This window comes from Oncorhynchus gorbuscha, linkage group LG07 (genome assembly GCF_021184085.1).
Source record: "Oncorhynchus gorbuscha isolate QuinsamMale2020 ecotype Even-year linkage group LG07, OgorEven_v1.0, whole genome shotgun sequence".
NCBI classification, from domain to species: domain Eukaryota; kingdom Metazoa; phylum Chordata; class Actinopteri; order Salmoniformes; family Salmonidae; genus Oncorhynchus; species Oncorhynchus gorbuscha.
This window is the reverse complement of record NC_060179.1, coordinates 290,398-312,103: the sequence shown is the minus strand read 5'-3', so window position 1 is coordinate 312,103 and position 21,706 is coordinate 290,398. Positions and strand designations below refer to the sequence as shown.

Genomic DNA, 21,706 nt, shown 5'->3' with positions numbered 1-21,706 from the left:
ATGCACCGGAGCTCAATTTACAGTCTCATAGCAAAGGGTCAGAATACTTAAAGGTATTTCTGTTCATTTAAAAAATATATATATATATGCAAACATGTCTTAACTGTTTTTGCTCTGTCATTATGGGGTATTGTATGTAGATTGATGATGGAAAAAATGATTTAATACATATTATAACAAAGCTGTGATGTAACAAAATGTGAAAAGGGGAACGGGTCAGAATACTTTCCGAATGCACTGTATACACCTATACTGTAATCTACCTACTACCATATGTACCTGTATGTATATAATTATGTTCCTATAATTATACTGTTTGTATATGTCCAATAATACAGTACAAACACTGTATTGGGAGAAGTATCCACAGATTAGGAAGCATTCTGTTCTGTTTCCATGGCAAGAAGACAATAGGGATCATGTGCGTGGTTACAGTTACTAGGAAACAGCGATACCATTCACAGTGTGTGGGCGGAGTTATCACACACCTTGGAATGCTGCATCTACCAGCGCTTGTGTGTGTTTACGGTCACTAGACTACCCATTAAATGCCATACCTCACTCTCAACAACAGAGCTTTAAACCCTAACATTGATCAATATTGGAAATAAGTGTTGTTACTGACTGGATATAAATCAAATCAAATTGTATTTGTCATATGCGCCAAATACAACAGGTGTAGTAGACCTTACAGTGAAATGCTTACTTACAAGCCCTTAACCAACAATAGAGATTTAAGAAAATACCTAAAAAAAAGTAAGAGATAAGAAAAACAAATAATTAAAAGAGCAGCAGTAAATAACAATAGCGGGGATATATACAGGGGGTACCGGTGTCGGGGTAATATGTACGTGTAGGGAGAGTTAAAATGACTATGCATAGATAATAACAGAGTAGCAGCAGCGTAGAAGAGGGGGGGGGGATGCAAATAGTCTGGGTAGCCATTTGATTAGCTGTTCAGGAGTCCTATGGCTTGGGGTAGAATCTGTTTAGAAGCCTCTAGGACCAAGACTTGGCGCTCCGGTACCGCTTGCCGTGCGGTAGCAGAGAGAACAGTCTATGACTAGGGTAGCTGGAGTCTGACCATTTTTATGGCCTTCTTCTGACACCGCCTGGTATAGAGGTCCTGGATGGCAGGAAGCTTGGCCCCGGTGATGTACTGGGCCGTACACACTACCCTCTGTAGTGCCTTGAGGTCGGAAGCCGAGCAGTTGCCATACCAGGCAGTGATGCAACCCGTCAGGATGCTCTCGATGGTGCAGCTGTAAAAACTTTTCAGGATCTGAGGACCCATGTCAAATCTTTTCAATCTCCTGATGGGGAATAGGTTTTGTCATGCCCTCTTCACGACTGTCTTGGTGTGCTTTGACCATGTTAATTTGTTGGTGATGTGGACACCAAGGATCTTTAGCCCTCAACCTGCTCCACTACAGCCTCGTCGATGTGAATGGGGGCGTGCTCGGTCCTCCTTTTCCTGTAGTCCACAATCATCTCCTTTGTCTTGATCACGTTGAGGGAACGGGTGTTATCCTGGCACCACACGGTCAGGTCTCTGACCTCCTCCCTATAGGCTGTCTCATTATTGTCGGTGATCAGGCCTACCACTGCTGTGTCATCGGCAAAATTAATGATGGTTTTGGAGTCATGTCTGGCTGTGCAGCCATGAGTGAACAGGGAGTAAAGGAGGGGACTGAGCACGCACTCCTGAGGGGCCCCCGTGTTAAGGATCAGCATGGCGGATGTGTTGTTACCTACTCTTACCACCTGGGGGAGGCTAATCAGGAAGTCCAGGATCCAGTTGTAGAAGGAGGTGTTTAGTCCCAGGATCCTTAGCTTATTGGTGAGTTTTGAGGGGACTATGTTGTTGAACACTGAGCTGTTGTCAATGAATAGCATTCTCACGTATGTGTTCCTTTTGACCAGGTGGGAAAGGGCAGTGTGGAGTGCAATAGAGATTGTATCATCTGTGGATCTGTTGGTGCGGTATGCAAATTGGAGTAGGTCTAGGGTTTCTGGGATAATGGTGTTGATGTGAGCCATGACCAGCCTTTCAAAGCATTTCATGGCTACAGATGTGAGTGCTACGGGTAAGTAGTCATTTAGGCAGGTTACCGTAATGTTCTTGGGCACAGGGATTATTGTATTCTGTTTGAACATGTTGGCATTACAGACTCAGACAGGGAGAGGTTGAAAATGACAGTGAAGACACTTGCCAGTTGGTCAGCGCATGCTCGGAGTACACGTCCTGCTAAGCCTTCTGGCCCTGCGGCCTTGTGAATGTTGACCTGTTTAAAGGTCTTACTCACATCGGCCGTGGAGAGCGTGATCACGTCGTCCAGAACAGCTGATGTTCTCATGCATGTTAAAGTGTTACTTGCCTTGAAGCGAGCATAGAGGTTACTTAGCTTGTCTGGTAGGCTCGTGTCACTTGGCAGGCCTCGCGGCTGTGCTTCCCTTTGTGGTCTGATAGTTTGCGAGCCCTGCCACATCCGAAGAGCGTCGGAACCGGTGTAGTACAATTCGATCTTAGTTCTGTATTGAGGCATTACCTCTTTGACAGTTCGTCGGAGGGCATAGCGGGATTTCTTATAAGCTTCCGGGTTAGAGACCCGCTCCTTGAAAGCGGCAGCTCTACCCTTTAGCTTAGTGTGAATGTTGCCTGTTATCCATGGCTTCTGGTCGGGGTATGCATGTACGGTCACTGAGGGGATGACGTGCTCGATGCACTTATTGATAAAGCCAGTGACTGATGTGATGTACTCCTCAATGCCATCGGAAGAATCCCGGAACATATTCCAGGCTGTGCCGCAAAACAGTCATGTTGTTTAGCATCTGCTTCATCTGACCACTTTTTTATAGACTGAGTTGCTGGTGCTTCCTGCTTACATTTTTGCTTGTAAGTAGGAATCAGGGGGATAGAATTGTGGTCAGATTTGCCAAGTGTGAGGGAGAGCTTTGTACACGTCTCTGTATGTGGAGTAAAGGTGGTCTAGAGTTTTTCCCCTCTGGTTGCACATTTAACATGCTGATAGAAACGAGGTAAAACTGATTTAAGTTTCCCTGCATTAATGTCCCCGGCCACTAGGAGTGCAGCCTCTGGATGGTAGGGGTCAAGTGCTGGTTAAGTTGAGGGGAGGAGGATTATTTAAGATATTGATTGAAGGTAGGGTTTCAGATGCTTTCGGAAGATGTTCCACTGTTCTAGCTTCAGGGGGAAGCTGGTTCCATCATTGGGGTGCCAAGACAGAGAAGAGCTTGGACTGGGCAAATATTGCCCTCCCCCAAGAGACCTGAGGTGGTAGAATGAAGTGCTTGGGTTGGGGTGTAGGGTTTGAGCACAGTCTGAAGGTAGGGAGGGGCAGTTCCACTTGCTCTTCCGTAGGTAAGCACCATTGTCTTGTAGTGGATGCGAGCTTCGACTGGAAGCCAGTGGAGTGTGCAGATGAGTGGGGTGACATGAGAGAACTTGGGAAGGCTGTAAACCAGGAGGGCTGCAGCGTTCTGGATTAGTTGCAGGGGTTTGATGGCACAAACGGGGAGCCCTGACAACAGCGAGTTGCAGTAGTCCTGTCGGGAGGTGACAAGTGCCTAGATTAGGACCTGCACTGCTTCCTGTGTGAGGTAGGGTCGTACTTTACGGATTTACATTTATATTTAAGTCATTTAGCAGACCCTCTTATCCAGAGCGACTTACAAATTGGTGCATTCACCTTATGACATCCAGTGGAACAGTCACTTTACAATAGTGCATCTAAATCTTAAAGGGGGGGGGGGGGGGGTGAGAGGGATTACTTATCCTATCCTAGGTATTCCTTAAAGAGGTGGGGTTTCAGGTGTCTCCGGAAGGTGGTGATTGACTCCGCTGTCCTGGCGTCGTGAGGGAGTTTGTTCCACCATTGGGGGGGCCAGAGCAGCGAACAGTTTTGACTGGGCTGAGCGGGAACTGTACTTCCTCAGTGGTAGGGAGGCGAGCAGGCCAGAGGTGGATGAACGCAGTGCCCTTGTTTGGGTGTAGGGCCTGATCAGATGTTGTAGAGCCTGAACCTGCAGGAGTGGGTCACTGCTTTGATGTTTACAGAGAATGACAGGGTGTTGTCCAGGGTCACGCCAAGGTTCTTTACACTCTGGGAGGGCGACACTGGAGTTGTCAACTGTGATGGAGAGGAAGAGCAGTTCCGTCTTGTTGAGCTTGAGGTGGTGGGCCGACATCCAAGTTGAGATATCTGCCAGGCACACAGAGACGCGTGTTGCCAACTGGGTTTCAGAAGGGGGGGAAGGAGAAAAGTAGTGTCATCCGCATAGCAATGATAGGAGAGACCATGTGAGGATATGACAGAGCCGGATGACTTGGTGTATAAAGAGAAGATGAGGGGACACCATTAGTCCTCTCCACATCACCTGGTCAGAGCAGCCTGCCAGGTAGGATGCATTCCAAGACTGTGCAGAGCCTGAGACGCCCAGCCCTGACGGTGTCGAAGACAGGGGATAGATCTAGGAGGATGAGAGCAAAGGAGAAAGAGTCCGCTTTGGCAGTGTGGAGAGCCTCCATGACAGAGATAAGTCTCGGTTGAGTGACCCGTTTTGAAGCCTGACTGGTTAGGGTCTAGAATATTGTTCTGAGTGAGATAAAAAGAGAGTTGATCACCAATAGCACACGCAAGTGTTTTGGAAAGAAAAGAAAGAAGGGATACAGGTCTATAGTTTTGGACGTCAGATGAGTCGAGTGTTTCTTGAGGAGGGGAGCAACTCGGGCCATTTTGAAGTCAAAGGACGCAGCCAGTGGTCAGGGATGGATTGATGAGTGAAGTGAGGAATGGGAGAAGGTCTCCAAAGATGGTCGGGAGAAGGGGATGGGGTCGAGCGAGGGGAGAGAGAGGAGAAAGAGGTCAAGGCGTAGGGTAGTGCTATGTGAGGGAGACCAGTGGACTCAATAGGCAGAGTGAATGAGTAGCGGATGTCAACTTTCTTTCAAAGTGGTTGACAAAGTTTTCCAGAGAGGGAGGAAGGAGGGGGTGAAGGATTAAGGAGAGAGGAGAATGTTTCCTAGGGTAGTAGTTTCCGAGGGTTAGAGGCAGAAGTTTGAGATTTAGAGTGGTAGAAAGTGGCTTTAGCAGCCTATACAAAGGAAGAGAAGGTAGAGGAGGGAATGAAACGATGATAGGTCCTCCGGAAGTTTTGTTTTCCTCCACTGTTCTGTAAGCTCGCAATGAGTCACTCAGCCACGGCGCAAGAGGAGAGGTTAGAGCCTGCCGGGAGGAAAGAGGACAGTGCAAGCCATAGGATGCAGAAAGGGAGGAGAATTGAAGAGGCAGAATCGTATTGTATATATTATGGATCCCCATTAGCTGCTGCCAAAGCAGCAACTACTCTTCCTGGGGTCCAGCAAAATTAAGGCAGTTTATACAATTTTAAATACATTACAATACATTCACAGATTTCACAACACACTGTGTGCCCTCAGGCCCCTACTCCACCACTACCACATATATACATTACTAAATCCATGTGTATGTATAGTGCGTATGTTATCGTGGGTGTGTGTGTGTTTGTGTTGCTTCACAGTCTCCGCTGTTCCATAAGGTGTTTTTTTGTATCTGTTTTTTAAATAAAACATTTTTGCTTGCGTCAGTTAGTTGATGTGGAATAGAGTTCCATGTAGTCATGGTTCTATGTAGTACTGTGCACCTCCCATAGTCTGTTCTGTACTTGGGGACTGTGAAGAGACCTCTTCTGGCATGTCTTGTGGGGTATGCATGGGTGTCCGAGTTGTATGCCAGTAGTTTAGACAGACAGCTCAGTGCATTCAACATGTCAATCAATACCTCTCATAAATAAAAGTAGTGATGAAGTCAATCTCTCCTCCACTTTCAGCCAGGAGAGATTGACATGCATATTATTAATATTAGCTCTCTGTGAACATCCAAGGGCAAGCCGTGATGCCTTGTTCTGAGCCAATTGCAATTTTCCTAAGTCCTTTTTTGTGGCACCTGACCAAATGACTGAACAGTAGTCCAGGTGTGACAAATCTATTTCCTGTAGGACCTGCCTTGTTGATAGTGTTGTTAACCAGTTGGATATAGGGGGCGCTCTTTTAATTTTGGGATGAAAAACGTTCCCGTTTTAAACAAGATTTTGTCATGAAAAGATGCTCGACTATGCATATAATTGACAGCTTTGGAAAGAAAACACTCTGACGTTTCCAAAACTGCAAAGATATTGTCTGTGAGTGCCACAGAACTGATGTTACAGGCGAAACCCAGATAAAAATCCAATCAGGTAGTGCCGCATTTTTTGAAACCGCCTCATGCCAATGACTCCTTATATGGCTGTGAAGGAGCTAGGAGTCAGCTTACATTTTCCACGTTTCCCCCAAGGTGTCTACAGCATTGTGACGTCTTTTTAGGTATTTCCATTGGAGAATGGCTGTAAGAGACCATATAGGGCGAGTGGTCGCATGGTGTCTGCCGGAGAAAACCTTGCGTAAAATACTGAGGTAGCCATTTTTCCAATTGCTTCTTATAAGAAACCAACTGCCTCGACGGATATATTATCGAATACATATGTTAAAAACACCTTGAGGATGGATCCTAAACAACGTTTGCCGTGTTTCTGTCGATATTATGGAGTTAATTTTGTTATAGTTGAAGTATTTTTCGATCGATTTCTCAGCCAAGCAGGATGAACAAACGGGACGTTTTTCGCCTACAAAAATATTATTTTTGGAAAAAAGGAACTTTTGCTATCTAACTGGGAGTCTCCTGAGTGAAAGCATCTGAAGGTCTTCAAAGGTAAATGATTTAATTTGGTTGCTTTTTTTTATTTTTGTGAAAATGTTGCCTGCTGCCAGCAGAGCTAGCATAGCATTATGCCATGATAAACTTACACAAATGCTTGTCTAGCGTTGGCTGTAACGCATATTTTGAAAATCTTAGATGACAGTGTTGTTAACAAAAGGCTAAGCTTGTGTTTGAATATATTTATTTCATTTCATTTGCGATTTTCATGAATATGAAAAGTTGCGTTATGGTAATGCGCTTGAGGCTATGATTACGCTCCCGGATACGGGATTGCTCGTCGCTAGAGGTTTTAAGAAGGCAGAGCATCACTTTATTATAGACAGACTTCTCCCCATCTTAGCTACTACTGCATCAATACGTTTTGACCATGACAGTTAAGAATCTAGTGTCACTCCAAGCAGTTTAGTCATCTCAACTTGCTCAATTTCCACATTATTTATTACAAGATGTAGTTGAGGTTTAGTGTTTAGTGAGTGTTTTGTTCCAAATAAATTGCTTTTAGTTTCAGAAATATTTAGGCCTAACTTATTCCTTGCCACCCACTCTGAAACTAACTTCAGCTCTTTGTTGAGTGTTACAGTCCTTTCAGTCGCTGTAGTCGCTGACGTGTATAGTGTTGAGTCATCCGCATATGTAGAAACTCTGGCTTTACTCAAAGTCAGTGGCATGTCGTTAGTAAAAATTGAAAAAAGCAAGGGGCCTAAACAGCTTCACTGAAGTCAGCTCTCACAATCATTTTATCATGAATTTCTCTCAGCCAATCATCAGTCATTTGTGTAAGTGCTGAGCTTGATCAGTGTGCTGACCTTGCTGTGCTTGTGAGTTGGAGGGGAAAGGGTGAGGTCAAAAGGGGCAAGGAGGGGAAAGAGAGAGTTAATCTAAGGCAGATGTCAGGAGTTTGAAGTCGCAAGTACAAAGAGCAGTGCGCCATTGTCAGGAAATGAGCTTATCAAGGTGTCAAGGTCATTGAGGAACTCTCCAAGGGCACCTGGTGGGAGATAGATGACAGAGATAGAGATCGATGACAGAGATAGAGATAGATGACAGAGATAGAGATAGATGACAGAGACACGATGGAATTGAAATGAGGCGATGGGCAGGTAAGAGAGCGAGAAAAGACTTTGGAGAAATGAGTAGACCGGAGCCACTACCATGACGACCAGATGCTCTTAGAATATGAGAGAAAACATAGTCAGTTGAAGAAAGAGCAGCTGGAGTAGCAGTGTTTATGGGCTGATCCATGTCTCAGTCAAGGCAAAACAATCAAGGGAGTGAAGGGCAGCCTAGGCTGAGATGAACTTGGCGTTCTTGAATGCAGATCGGCAGTTCCAAATGCTGCCTGAGACCCAGATTACCAACACAACAACAGTAACACATTGCCCCGCCCCTTGATCCTGATTACCAACACAACAGTAACACATTGCCCCTTGATCCTGATTACCAACACAACAACAGTAACACATTGCCCCTTGATCCTGATTACCAACACAACAACAGTAACACATTGCCCCACCCCTTGATCCTGATTACCAACACAACAACAGTAACACATTGCCCCGCCCCTTGATCCTGATTACCAACACAACAACAGTAACACATTGCCCCTTGATCCTGATTACCAACACAACAACAGTAACACATTGCCCCGCCCCTTGATCCTGATTACCAACACAACAACAGTAACACATTGCCCCGCCCCTTGATCCTGATTACCAACACAACAACAGTAACACATTGCCCTGCTCCTTAATCCTGGTTGATGTGTCAACAACTAACTGCAAATGATGATCAGTCAACAGTTCACACTAAGTATGCTACTGGGGAAACAGGAAACACTTAAAGTAGTTGGACCTAGCTAGAAAAAGACAGTACTAGACCACAACAGATTAAGACAAAATGAATTATACATATCACTCCTGGAGATATCAGAAGTCCTCTAGAATGAAGCTCACTACATGACCAAAAGTATGTGGCAACATAGTCGTCGAACATCTCATTCCAAAGTCATGGGCATTAATATGGAGTTGGTCCCCTTTGCTGCTATAACAGCCTCCACTCTTCTGGGAAGGCTTTAATATGGAGTTGTTCCCCTTTGCTGCTATAACAGCCTCCACTCTTCTGGGAAGGCTTTAATATGGAGTTGTTCCCCCCTTTGCTGCGATAATAGCCTCCACTCTTCTGGGAAGTCTTTCCACTTTTGGGGTGGCAGGTAGCCTAGTGGTTAGAGTGTTGGACTAGTAACTGAAAGGTTGCAAGATTGAATCCCCAAGCTGACAAGGAATATTGCTGTGGGGATTTTCTTCCATTCATCCACAAGAGCATTTGTGAGGTCGAGTCAAGTTCTTCCACACCGATCTCGACAGACCATTTCTGTATGGACCTTGCTTTGTGCACGGGGCCATTGTCATGCTGAAACAGGAAAGGGCCTTCCCCAATTTGTTGCCACAAAGTTGGAAACACAGAATCAACTAAAATGTCATTGTTTGCTGTGGTGTTAAGATTTCCCTTCACCTGAATTAAGGGTCCCGAACCATGAAAAACTGCCCCAGACCAGTATTCCACCCCCACCAAACTTTACATTTGGCACTATGCATTCGGGCAGGTAGCTTTATCCTGGCATCCGCCAAACCTAGATTGGTCCGTCAGACTGCCAGATGGTGAAGTGTGATTCATCACTCCAGCCAACGCTTGGCATTGCGCATGGTGATCTTCGGCTTGTTGTGGATTTTTTAGAAATGGAGTAATAACAACTCTACTTGTACGTGTTCTGTTCTTTATCTCCCTTATGTGACCCTTTCAGAAAAAAATCACAATCTCAAGAATTTGTACAGTGACTTCGGGAAATTCCATTTTTTTAGGTTACAGCCTTGTTTTTCCTCATCAATCTTCACACAATACCCCATAATGACAAATCAAAATATCACATTTACATAAGTATTCATACCCTTTACTAAGTACTTTATTGAAGCTACTTTGGCAGCGATTACAGCCTCAAGTCTTATTGGGTATGATGCTACAAGCTTGGCATACCTGTATTTGGGGAGTTTCTCCCATTCTTCTCTGCAGATCCTCTCAAGCTCTGTCAGGTTGGATGGGCAGGGTCGCTCCATAGCTATTTTCAGGTCTCTCCAGAGATGATCGACCGGGTCAAGGACATTCAGAGACTTGTCCTGCAGCCACTCCTCCGTTGTCTTGGCTGTGTGCTTAGGGTCGTTGTCCTGTTGGAAGGTAAACCATCACCCCAGTCTAAGGTCCTGAGCACTCTGGAGTAGGTTTTCATTAAGGATATCTCTGTACTTTGCTCACATCATCTTTGCCTCAATTCTGACTATTCTCCCAGTCCCTGCCACTGAAAAACATCACCACAGCATGATGCTGCCAACACCATGCTTCACTGTAGGGATGGTGACAGGTTTCCTCCAGACGTGACGCTTGGCATTCAGGCCAAAGAGTTCGATCTTGGTTTCATCAGACCACAGAATCTTGTTTCTCATGGTCAGAGTCTTTAGGTGCCTTTTGGCTCCAAGCAGGCTGTCATGTGCCTTTTACTGAGGAATGGCTTCCGTCTGGCCACTCTACCATAAAGGCCTGATTGGTGGAGTTCTGCAGAGATAGTTGCCCTTCTGGAAGGTTCTCCCATCTCCACAGGGGAACACTAGAGCTCTGTCAGAGTGACCATCCGGTTCTTGGTCACCTCCCAAACCAATGCCCTTCTCCCCCGACTCAGTTTGGCCGGGCGGCCAGCTCTAGGAAGAGTCTTGGCGGTTCCAAACTTCTTCCATTTAAGAATGATGGAGACCACAGTGTTCTTGGGGACTTTCAATGCTGCAATCTTTGCCTCGAAACAATCCTGTCTTGGAGCTCTACAGACAATTCCTTTGACATGGCTTGGTTATTGCTCTGACATTCACTGTCAACTGTGGGACCTTATATAGTCAGATGTGTGCCTTTCCAAATCATGTCCAATCAATTGAATGTACCACAGGTGGGCTCCAATTAAGTTGTAGAAACATCTCAAGGATGGTCAATGGAAACAGGATGCACCTGAGCTCAATTTCGAGTCACCTAGCAAAGGGTCTGAATACTTATAATTTTTTTAAATAGATTTTCAAAAATGTCTAAACCTATTTTTGCTTTGTCATTATGAGGTATTGTGTGTAGATTGCTGACAATTTTTGTTTATTTAATCCATGTTAGAATAAGGCTGTAACGTAACAAAATGTGGAAAAAGTCAAGGTGTATGAAATCTTTCCTAAGGCACTGCATATACCTCCAGGTTTGGCTGACTGACTGGTTCAGACTATATACACCTCCTGGCTTGGCTGACTGACTGGTTCAGACTATATATAACTCCTGGCTTGGTGACTGACTGGTTCAGACTATATACACCTCCTGGCTTGGTGACTGACTGGTTCAGACTATACCTCCTGGTTTTGCTGACTGACTGGTTCCTGGCTTATATATACCTACTATTCTACGGTATCTCATTCACTTAATAATGTTTACTTATCTGGCATTACTCATCTCATATGTACTGTAACCTATACTATTCTATAGTATCTTAGTCTATGCATTACTCATCTCATATGTACTGTAACCTATACTATTCTATAGTATCTTAGTCTATGCATTACTCATCTCATATGTACTGTAACCTATACTATTCTATAGTATCTTAGTCTATGCATTACTCATCTCATATGTACTGTAACCTATACTATTCTATAGTATCTTAGTCTATGCATTACTCATCTCATATGTACTGTAACCTATACTATTCTATAGTATCTTAGTCTATGCATTACTCATCTCATATGTACTGTAACCTATACTATTCTAAAGTATCTTAGTCTATGCATTACTCATCTCATATGTACTGTAACCTATACTATTCTATAGTATCTTAGTCTATGTATTACTCATCTCATATGTACTGTAACCTATACTATTCTATAGTATCTTAGTCTATGTATTACTCATCTCATATGTACTGTAACCTATACTATTCTACTGTGTCTTAGTCTATGTATTACTCATCTCATATGTACTGTAACCTATACTATTCTATAGTATCTTAGTCTATGTATTACTCATCTCATATGTACTGTAACCTATACTATTCTATAGTATCTTAGTCTATGCATTACTCATCTCATATGTACTGTAACCTATACTATTCTATAGTATCTTAGTCTATGTATTACTCATCTCATATGTATATACTGTATTCTATACTATTCTACTGTGTCTTAGTCTATGCATTACTCATCTCATATGTATATACTGTAACCTATACTATTCTACTGTGTCTTAGTCTATGCATTACTCATCTCATATGTATATACTGTAACCTATACTATTCTACTGTGTCTTAGTCTATGCATTACTCATCTCATATGTATATACTATAACCTATACTATTCTACTGTATCTTAGTCTATGCATTACTCATCTCATATGTATATACTGTAACCTATACTATTCTACTGTGTCTTAGTCTATGCATTACTCATCTCATATGTATATACTGTATTCTATACTATTCTACTGTGTCTTAGTCTATGCATTACTCATCTCATATGTATATACTGTAACCTATACTATTCTACTGTGTCTTAGTCTATGCATTACTCATCTCATATGTATATACTGTATTCTATACTATTCTACTGTATCTTAGTCTATGCATTACTCATCTCATATGTATATACTGTAACCTATACTATTCTACTGTGTCTTAGTCTATGCATTACTCATCTCATATGTATATACTGTATTCTATACTATTCTACTGTATCTTAGTCTATGCATTACTCATCTCATATGTATATACTGTATTCTATACTATTCTACTGTATCTTAGTCTATGCATTACTCATCTCATATGTATATACTGTATTCTATACTATTCTACTGTATCTTAGTCTATGCATTACTCATCTCATATGTATATACTGTATTCTATACTATTCTACTGTATCTTAGTCCGTTCCGCTCTGACATCGTTTGTCCATATGTATAGTCTTAACTCATTCCTACTTAGATGTGTGTGTATTGGGTTTATGTTGTGTCATTTGTTAGATGTTACTTGTTAGTTATTACTGCACAGTTGGAGATAGAAGCACAAGCACTTCGCTACACCCGCAATAATGTCTGCTAATCATGTGTATGTGACCAATGAAATTTGATTTGGCTTGGCTGACTGAGTGAGTGACTGGTTCAGATTATATATACACTGCCTGGCCTGACTGACTGACTGCTGTTTATCTGGCTGGCCCTGTGCTGTGTGGTTTTTACACTGAGAGAGGAGTGTGTTAAGCAAACATACAATAGGCCGCTATATCATTCTCAGACCAACACACGCACACACGCACACACAGCGTTACCTTGAGTACTAGGTCTGTGTGTAGAGGGTCCAGGATGCTGCCTCTCCTAGAGGTGACTATAACACGACCGTAACGACCTGGAGTCTGCAGGTCAGAGTACAGGGTGTGTTTAGATCTGTTGGCAACAAACACACAGACACACCTTTCAGTCCACCATTACTAAAATATATATTACAGTGCATTCGGAAAGTATCCAGACCCCTTGACTTTTTCCACATTTTATTATGTTACAGCCTTATTCTAAAATGGTTTAAATCGTTTTTTATCCCTCAACAATCTACACACAATACCCCATAATGACATCACAATACCCCATAATGACATCACAATACCCCATAATGACATCACAATACCCCATAATGACATCACAATACCCCATAAAGACATCACAATACCCCATAATGACAAAGAGAAAACAGGATTTATACATTTTTGGGAGTGGGGGGAAATATGCCATTTACCTAATTGTTCAGAGCCTTTACTCAGTACTTTGTTGAAGCACCTTTGGCAGCGATTACAGCCTATAGTCTTCACATGGGTAGGACGCTACAAGCTTGGCAAGGGGTCTGAATACTTTCCAAATGCACTGTATATTAGAATAAGGATTGTTTGGTCCCACATGGTATTGTCCACTTTCTATTCTGCTGGATTTGTGTTTATTTTCCCAGTTTTTGTGTTCGGAATGGTTCAATAAAGTTTTATTCATACAGCACAATTCAGACATGGAATGCATTGCTATGTGCTTCACTGGGAAAAAAAACTAATTTAAAAAACATTGTATTCTAAAACTCACAGGCAGCCAGTGCAGAGACCATTAAACCGGTGTAATGTGTTCTCTGTCTGGTCTTGGTCAGTACCCTGCAGCATTCTGTATGTTTTACAGTGCAGAGACCCTTAAACCAGTGTAATGTGTTCTCTGACTGGTCCTGGTCAGTACCCTGCAGCATTCTGTATGTTTTGCAGTTGACCAATGGCTTTCTTGGGTAGACCAGACAGGACAGCATTACAGTAGTCAAGCTTGCTTGTAATAAAACCATGGCTGAGTCTCTGTATCAGCCTGAGAGAGAAAACAGTCACACCTTGGCAATGTTCCTCAGGTGGTGAAAAGCTATTTTGGTCATATTCCTAATGTGTGATTCAAAATGGAGTTCAGAATCTAAAATGACACCTATGCTTTTTACCTAGTGTTTAATCTTTATTGCCCATTAAAATGTGCGGCCAGATTTCTCTCTGTGCTTTGACTCCAACAATAAGTACCTCGGTTTTGTCTTGATATAGCTGGAGGAAGTTGTGAGCCATCCAAGTGTTCAAATCACTAATACAACCTAATAATTTATCCATGGAGCTAAATCCTCTGATGACATGGAAATGTCGTGTATCGTCTGCGTAGCAGTGAAAATCAATGCTGTGCTTCCTAATAACACTGCCAAGGGGTAACATATATAAACTGAACACTACTGGACACAAAATCGAACCTTGTGGAAAGCCACATGATATCTAAGTTATGTTCACCAAGGGAGACATAAAACTCTCGACCAGTTAAATAGGTCCTAAATCAATTTAGAACTGGACCGGAGAGGCCACCCCCCTCTCCAGAAGGACATCATGATCAACAGTGTCAAATGCAGCACTTAAATCTAAGAGTACAAGGACAGAGAGTTGTTTGGCATCTGTGTTGGCTCTAAGATCATTTACCACTAACTAAGGCTGTCTCTGTGTTGTGTTGGGCATAAAAAAACAGATTGGATTTGTTTTTTTACAGTTGTCACTTAAATGATTTAGCTGTTTGAACATCAATTGCTCCAGAATGTTGCTTAAGAATGGAAGGCTTGAGATTGATGGATAATTGCTAAGAGATGAAGAATCTAGATGCCGTTTCCCCAGAAGGGGTTTCACATAACAGTTTTTAGTGCAGTGGGGAAAGTGCCCGTGAACAGGGAGAGATTATCAATAGACTGCATTTCTTCAGATATGCAATTAATATTTTGAAGAAGGTGGTGGGGATAGGATCTAGAAGGCAGGTAGAAGGTGGTGGGGATAGGATCTAGAAGGCAGGTAGAAGGTGGTGAGGATAGGATCTAGAAGGCAGGTAGAAGGTGGTGGGGATAGGATCTAGAAGGCAGGTAGAAGGTGGTGGGGATAGGATCTAGAAGGCAGGTAGAAGGTGGTGGGGATAGGATCTAGAAGGCAGGTAGAAGGTGGTGGGGATAGGATCTAGAAGGCAGGTAGAAGGTGGTGGGGATAGGATCTAGAAGGCAGGTAGAAGGTGGTGGGGATAGGATCTAGAAGGCAGGTAGAAGGTGGTGGGGATAGGATCTAGAAGGCAGGTAGAAGGTGGTGGGGATAGGATCTAGAAGGCAGGTAGAAGGTGGTGGGGATAGGATCTAGAAGGCAGGTAGAAGGTGGTGGGGATAGGATCTAGAAGGCAGGTAGAAGGTGGTGGGGATAGGATCTAGAAGGCAGGTAGAAGGTGGTGGGGATAGGATCTAGAAGGCAGGTAGAAGGTGGTGGGGATAGGATCTAGAAGGCAGGTAGAAGGTGGTGGGGATAGGATCTAGAAGGCAGGTAGAAGGTGGTGGGGATAGGATCTAGAAGGCAGGTAGAAGGTGGTGGGGATAGGATCTAGAAGGCAAGTAGAAGGCTTAAGTTGTGATGTGATTTTCCTGAGCATGTCTGTGTCAACCAGGGAACATAAATCCATAGTGCCTCTGCGTGGTAAACTAGGGCACATATCATCAAACTTCTCATCAGGTCTGACTTGTCTGATACCTAGCCTAATGTTGGTTATTTTATATCTGAAATATGCCGCAAACTCATCACATTTAGATGTGAAGGAAAGTTCACATAGGTTTGGGGGGGTAGGATTTATCAGGCCATCAACGGTCGAGAAGAGCACTCTCTAATTATTCTGATTACTTGTAATCAAGCTAGAAAAATAAGACTGTCTGGCATTTCTAAATGTCTTGTTATATATGCCAAGTTGGTCTCTCGGAATATCATAATTGATCTGCAACTTTGACTTTCTCCACTTCCGCTCTTTCTTTCTGAAATGTCTCTTTAATTGATTAGTTTCCTAATTTATTAGTTCCCCAAATGGAGCTCTCTGTTTGGATGTGGCCTTTTTCAACTATGGCATCAATGGTTGTCCTTCATTAGCTATTAGTGATCAACTAAATCACCACAAGAGGAAGGCAGAATAGGTGGTGGAGTATTGTTCACACACTCAATAACATCTGTAGCAACTTCAGAGGTAAGATAGTTTCATAATAATGCGTAATTACCCTGTGCTATGGGCAACAAGGTAGTATAAGTTCTCTCACGTCACCCCGCTCCTCCGCTCTCTCCACTGGCTTCCAGTTGAAGCTCGCATCCGCTACAAGACCATGGTGCTTGCCTACGGAGCTGTGAGGGGAACGGCACCTCAGTACCTCCAGGCTCTGATCAGGCCCTACACCCAAATAAGGGCACTGCGTTCATCCACCTCTGGCCTGCTCGTCTCCCTACCACTGAGGAAGTACAGTTCCCGCTCAGCCCAGTCAAAACTGTTCGCTGCTCTGGCTCCCCAATGGTGGAACAAACTCCCTCACGACGCCAGGACAGCGGAGTCAATCACCACCTTCCGGAGACACCTGAAACCCCACCTCTTTAAGGAATACTTAGGATAGGATAAAGTAATCCTTCTCACCCCCCCTCCCCCCTTAAAATATTTAGATGCACTATTGTAAAGTGGCTGTTCCACTGGATGTCATAAGGTGAATGCACCAATTTGTAAGTCGCTCTGGATAAGAGCGTCTGCTAAATGACTTAAATGTAAATGTATAAAATACATAGAGGTGATCAGATAAAGCAACATCAACAATAGAGGATATGTTAATCGAAAGCCTCTTGGTAATAACCAAGTCCAAACCCTAACCCATCTGGATTGAAGTAACCAATCAAATAACAACCAAATTATTAATGTTACAACCACTTTTTTCTGACAGTCTTCAATCTATCAGAATAGTAGGTGATGACAGTTTGTATAAACTCACTAGAAGTCGGTGTTATAGGAACATAAACTAGGTTAATCACAATAACCATAGTGCCATTCCTACAGGAATGTATATGGTTTCCACGTCCTCTGTTGGTTATTCTGACAGGGAGGACTGGAACACTATCAGACCCTGTCTGTCAGTCTCTAAAACAGTTTGATGTTGCTGGAAATAATCCTGGAACCCTGCGGTTAGGGTGAATCCCGTCTCTTTAATAATTATTCTCTTCACTGTCCAAAGATTTAAAAATATAATAATAATTGTAGTCCTCCCTCAGATCATCCAAAACTAAGGTTAAACATATGTGTGAGTGACGATGGTGTGAATATTGGAGTGGTTGGCCAGAACCGTGAGCAAGAGGGAGTTGAAGTTCTGGACACTGGCTCCTGGGTGACTGTGGACCTTGGTCGGTCCACAGATTGCAGGCAGGCCAATAAAACTCATCATCGAGCTGCCAACGTGATGGAATCTGATGTGGAACGAAGAGGGGGCTAGGGGGGCTGGTAGGTCCATCTCAAGCGGGGCAAAGTTCTTTGATAGTTGGATTGGTATCAAAGCACAAGGCGAGACCCAGATGCAGACACAGGAGGCAGATGGTTGGAGTCTAGAGAATGGTCGTGGACAGGCAAGAGAATGGTCGTGGACAGGCAAGAGAATGGTCGTGGACAGGCAAGAGAATGGTCGTGGACAGGCAAGAGAAGGGTCGTGGACAGGCAAGAGAATGGTCGTGGACAGGCTAGAGAATGGTCGTGGACAGGCAAGAGAATGGTCGTGGACAGGCAAAAAGGTCAAAACCATATCAGAGTGCAGGAGGTACAGAGTGGCAGAAAGGCTCGTGGTCAAGGCAGGCAGAATGGTCAGGCAGGTGGGTACAGAGTCCAGAAACAGGCCAGGGTCAAAACCAGGAGGACTAGAAAAAAGAGAATAGCAAAAGGAGTATTGGAAAAACACGCTGGTTGACTTGACTAAACATACAAGATGAACTGGCACAGAGAGACAGGAAACACAGGGATAAATACACTGGGGAAAATAAGTGACACCTGGAGGGGTAGAGACAATCACAACAGGTGAAACAGATCAGGGCGTTATAATTGGATCTTCTTGGATAGATGAAGGGTGGCCAGACTGCCTCCCTGATCTCATATGCCTTGCGAGTGTCCAGTCTCCACTGGGCCGCGGAGTTGAGCTTAACATCTGTCCATTGGATTGGGACAGATCAATGCCGCCTGACTCATCAACAGCTTTGCTAGAGATTTGGTTTGCCTGGGTTACAGCAAGGTTGGTGTACTTAGAAAGCAGGTACTCCTTTTCTCTCAGCCGAGCTGACAGCCGGAGGATCTCTTCTCTAAGCTACTTGATGGTGGTGCATGTAGGGCAGATAAATCCCTGTCCATTTTCCAGTTCCACATTATCTTCATCATGTGATTGTGTGGAAAACATTTCACACCTGAAGCATTTGTGCCGTCGTGCATAAAAACAATGGTGTGCTAGCACCGTTAGCCTACTCCATTTTCATGATAGCTAGCTAACACTTGATATGTGTGAACAATATTTTTTGTGAACAAATGTTTCATTTTGGCGTTATAACAAGGTTGCTAACAACATGGAAAATCATTGCGGAAGTCTGTTGCAGCTGAAGTCGACCACAAAATCCACAGTGCTATGCTCTCTCTATATAGCTACACACAATAATACCAAAGACAATATCAGCGTGTAACGTAGCTAGTTAGCTGTAAAATCGACTCAACAAACTACACTATCAATTTACGAGTCTATAATCTCACCATGTTCAACCTGCAGATCGATTTGCCTCACAGAGTGGAGTCTAACAATCGCAATGGTAGATATACTTTTGAAGAGATGGGAAACGTTGCCCATGCTACGCCAATGGGCCGCACGGTGCATTCTGCATGATTCTAGGATAAGGAACTAGCAGATTCTTGACACTGTTGGTTTACATGTTGAATCTTTCATGTTGTTTCCTTATGGAAGTCTATGACAGTTTTGTGTTAAAATATATTGAGCAACTTTGGTTGTAACTGTATTTATCTGTCATTTGTTAAGGCTTTATACCATTCTGTTAGAGGTTGCTACTGAACAAAGCCTATTTATGGACTCATTTGTTAAAACCTTTTGGAGTACCGATTCCTTTAGCGGGATCATTTTCGTCAACATCCAGTGAATTGCAGAGCGCCAAATTCAAATTAAATGACAAAAAATATTTCATTTTCATGAAATCACAAGTGCAATATACCAACACACAGCTTAACTTGTTGTTAATCCACCTGTCAGATTTTTAAAAAGCTTTACGGTGAAAGCAAACCATGCGATAATGTGAGGACAGCTTTTGAGTAGACAAAACATTACAAACAGCTAGCAGCAAAGTAGATTAATCACGAAGGTCAGAAAAGCAATAAAATGAATCGCTTACCTTTGATCTTCATATGTTTGCACTCACGAGACTCCCAGTTACACAATAAATGCTTGTTTTGTTCCATAAAGATTCTCTTTATATGCAAAAACCTCCATTTGGTTGGCGCGTTTTGTTTAGTCATCCACAGGCTCGTGCAGGTCACGACGGGCAGACGAAAATTCCCAATGGTATCCGGAAAGTTCGTAGAAACATGTCAAACGTTTTTTATAATCAATCCTCAGGTTGTTTTTACAATAAATAATCGATAATATTTCAACCGGACGTCAGCCTTTTCAATACAAGAGAGAAAGAAAAGGTGTCACTCCAGTGCCGCTCACATGAACAAATCTAAAGACATCTGTCTATCCACTGACGCGATGTGATCCTTCTCGCTCATTTTTCAGAATAAAAGCCTGAAACTCTGTCTAAAGACTGTTCACACCTTGCGGAAGCCATAGGGAATGGAATCTGGTTGATATCCCTTTAAATGAAGGATAGGCTTGCAACGGAAGAGAGAGGTTTCAGAAAAACAGCACTTCCTGAATGGATTTTCCTCAGGTTGTCGCCTGCAATATCAGTTCTGTTATACTCACAGACAATAGTTTGACAGTTCTGGGAACTTTAGAGTGTTTTCTATCCTCATCTGTCAATTATATGCATATTCTAGCTTCTGGGCCTGAGAAATAGGCAGTTTCATTTGGGCACGTTTTTTCATCCAAACATCAAAATATTGCCCCCTAGTCTCAAGAGGTTATTAAGGCTTTATACACTACTGTTGGAGGATACTACTGAACAAAACCTACGTATGGATTAATTTGTATGTAGATATTAGTACGTAATAGTAAATAATATTCGAAAATATATAGATAACAGTAGATAATATGTAGATAACAGTAGATAATATGTAGATAACAGTAGATAATATGTAGATAACAGTAGATAATATGTAGATAATATGTAGATAACAGTAGATAATATGTAGATAACAGTAGATAACAGTGGATAATATATAGATAATATGTAGATAATATGTAGATAACAGTAGATAATACAAAACTAAGGAGATGATTGTGGACTTCAGGAAACAGCAGAGGGCAGAGGGAACACCCCCCTATCCACATCGATGGAACAGTAGTGGAGAGGGTAGCTAGTTTTAAGTTCCTCGGCATACACATCACAGACAAACTGAATTGGTCCACTCACACTGACAGCGTCGTGAAGAAGGCGCAGCAGCGCCTATTCAACCTCAGGAGGCTGAAGTTATTCGGCTTGTCACCAAAAGCACTCACAAACTTCTACAGATGCACAATCGAGAGCATCCTGGCGGGCTGTATCACCGCCTGGTACGGCAACTGCTCCGCCCTCAACCGTAAGGCTCTCCAGAGGGTAGTGAGGACTGCACAACGCATCACCGGGGGCAAACTACCTGCCCTCCAGGACACCTACACCACCCGTTGTTACAGGAAGGCCATAAAGATCATCAAGGACATCAACCACCCGAACCACTGCCTGTTCACCCCGCTATCATCCAGAAGGCGAGGTCAGTACAGGTGCATCAAAGCTGGGACCGAGAGACTGAAAAACAGCTTCTATCTCAAGGCCATCAGACTGTTAAACAGCCACCACTAACATTGAGTGGCTGCTGCCAACACACTGTCATTGACACTGACCCAACTCCAGCCATTTTAATAATGGGAATTGATGGGAAATGATGTAAATATATCACTAGCCACTTTAAACAATGCTACCTTATATAATGTTACTTACCCTACATTATTCATCTCATATGCATATGTATATACTGTACTCTACAACATCGACTGCATCCTTATGTAACACATGTATCACTAGCCACTTTAACTATGCCACTTTGTTTACTTTGTCTACACACTCATCTCATATGTATATACTGTACTCGATACCATCTACTGTATGCTGCTCTGTACCATCACTCATTCATATATCCTTATGTACATGTTCCTTATCCCCTTACACTGTGTATAAGACAGTAGTTTTGGAATTGTTAGTTAGATTACTTGTTGGTTATCACTGCATTGTCGGAACTAGAAGCACAAGCAT

The 21,706-nt window shown here is 43.1% G+C and overlaps 1 protein-coding gene across 1 annotated transcript in view; it reads right to left on the bottom strand.

Annotated features, from left to right (window-relative positions):
• Positions 1–21,706, bottom strand: part of ptchd1 (patched domain containing 1) — a 90,695-nt gene that overhangs the window by 53,071 nt on the left and 15,918 nt on the right. Inside the window, exon 4 of the mRNA XM_046355386.1 lies at positions 13,184–13,298. Coding sequence (XP_046211342.1) covers positions 13,184–13,298 — 115 coding nt within the window. The remainder of the gene's footprint in view (positions 1–13,183; positions 13,299–21,706) is intronic.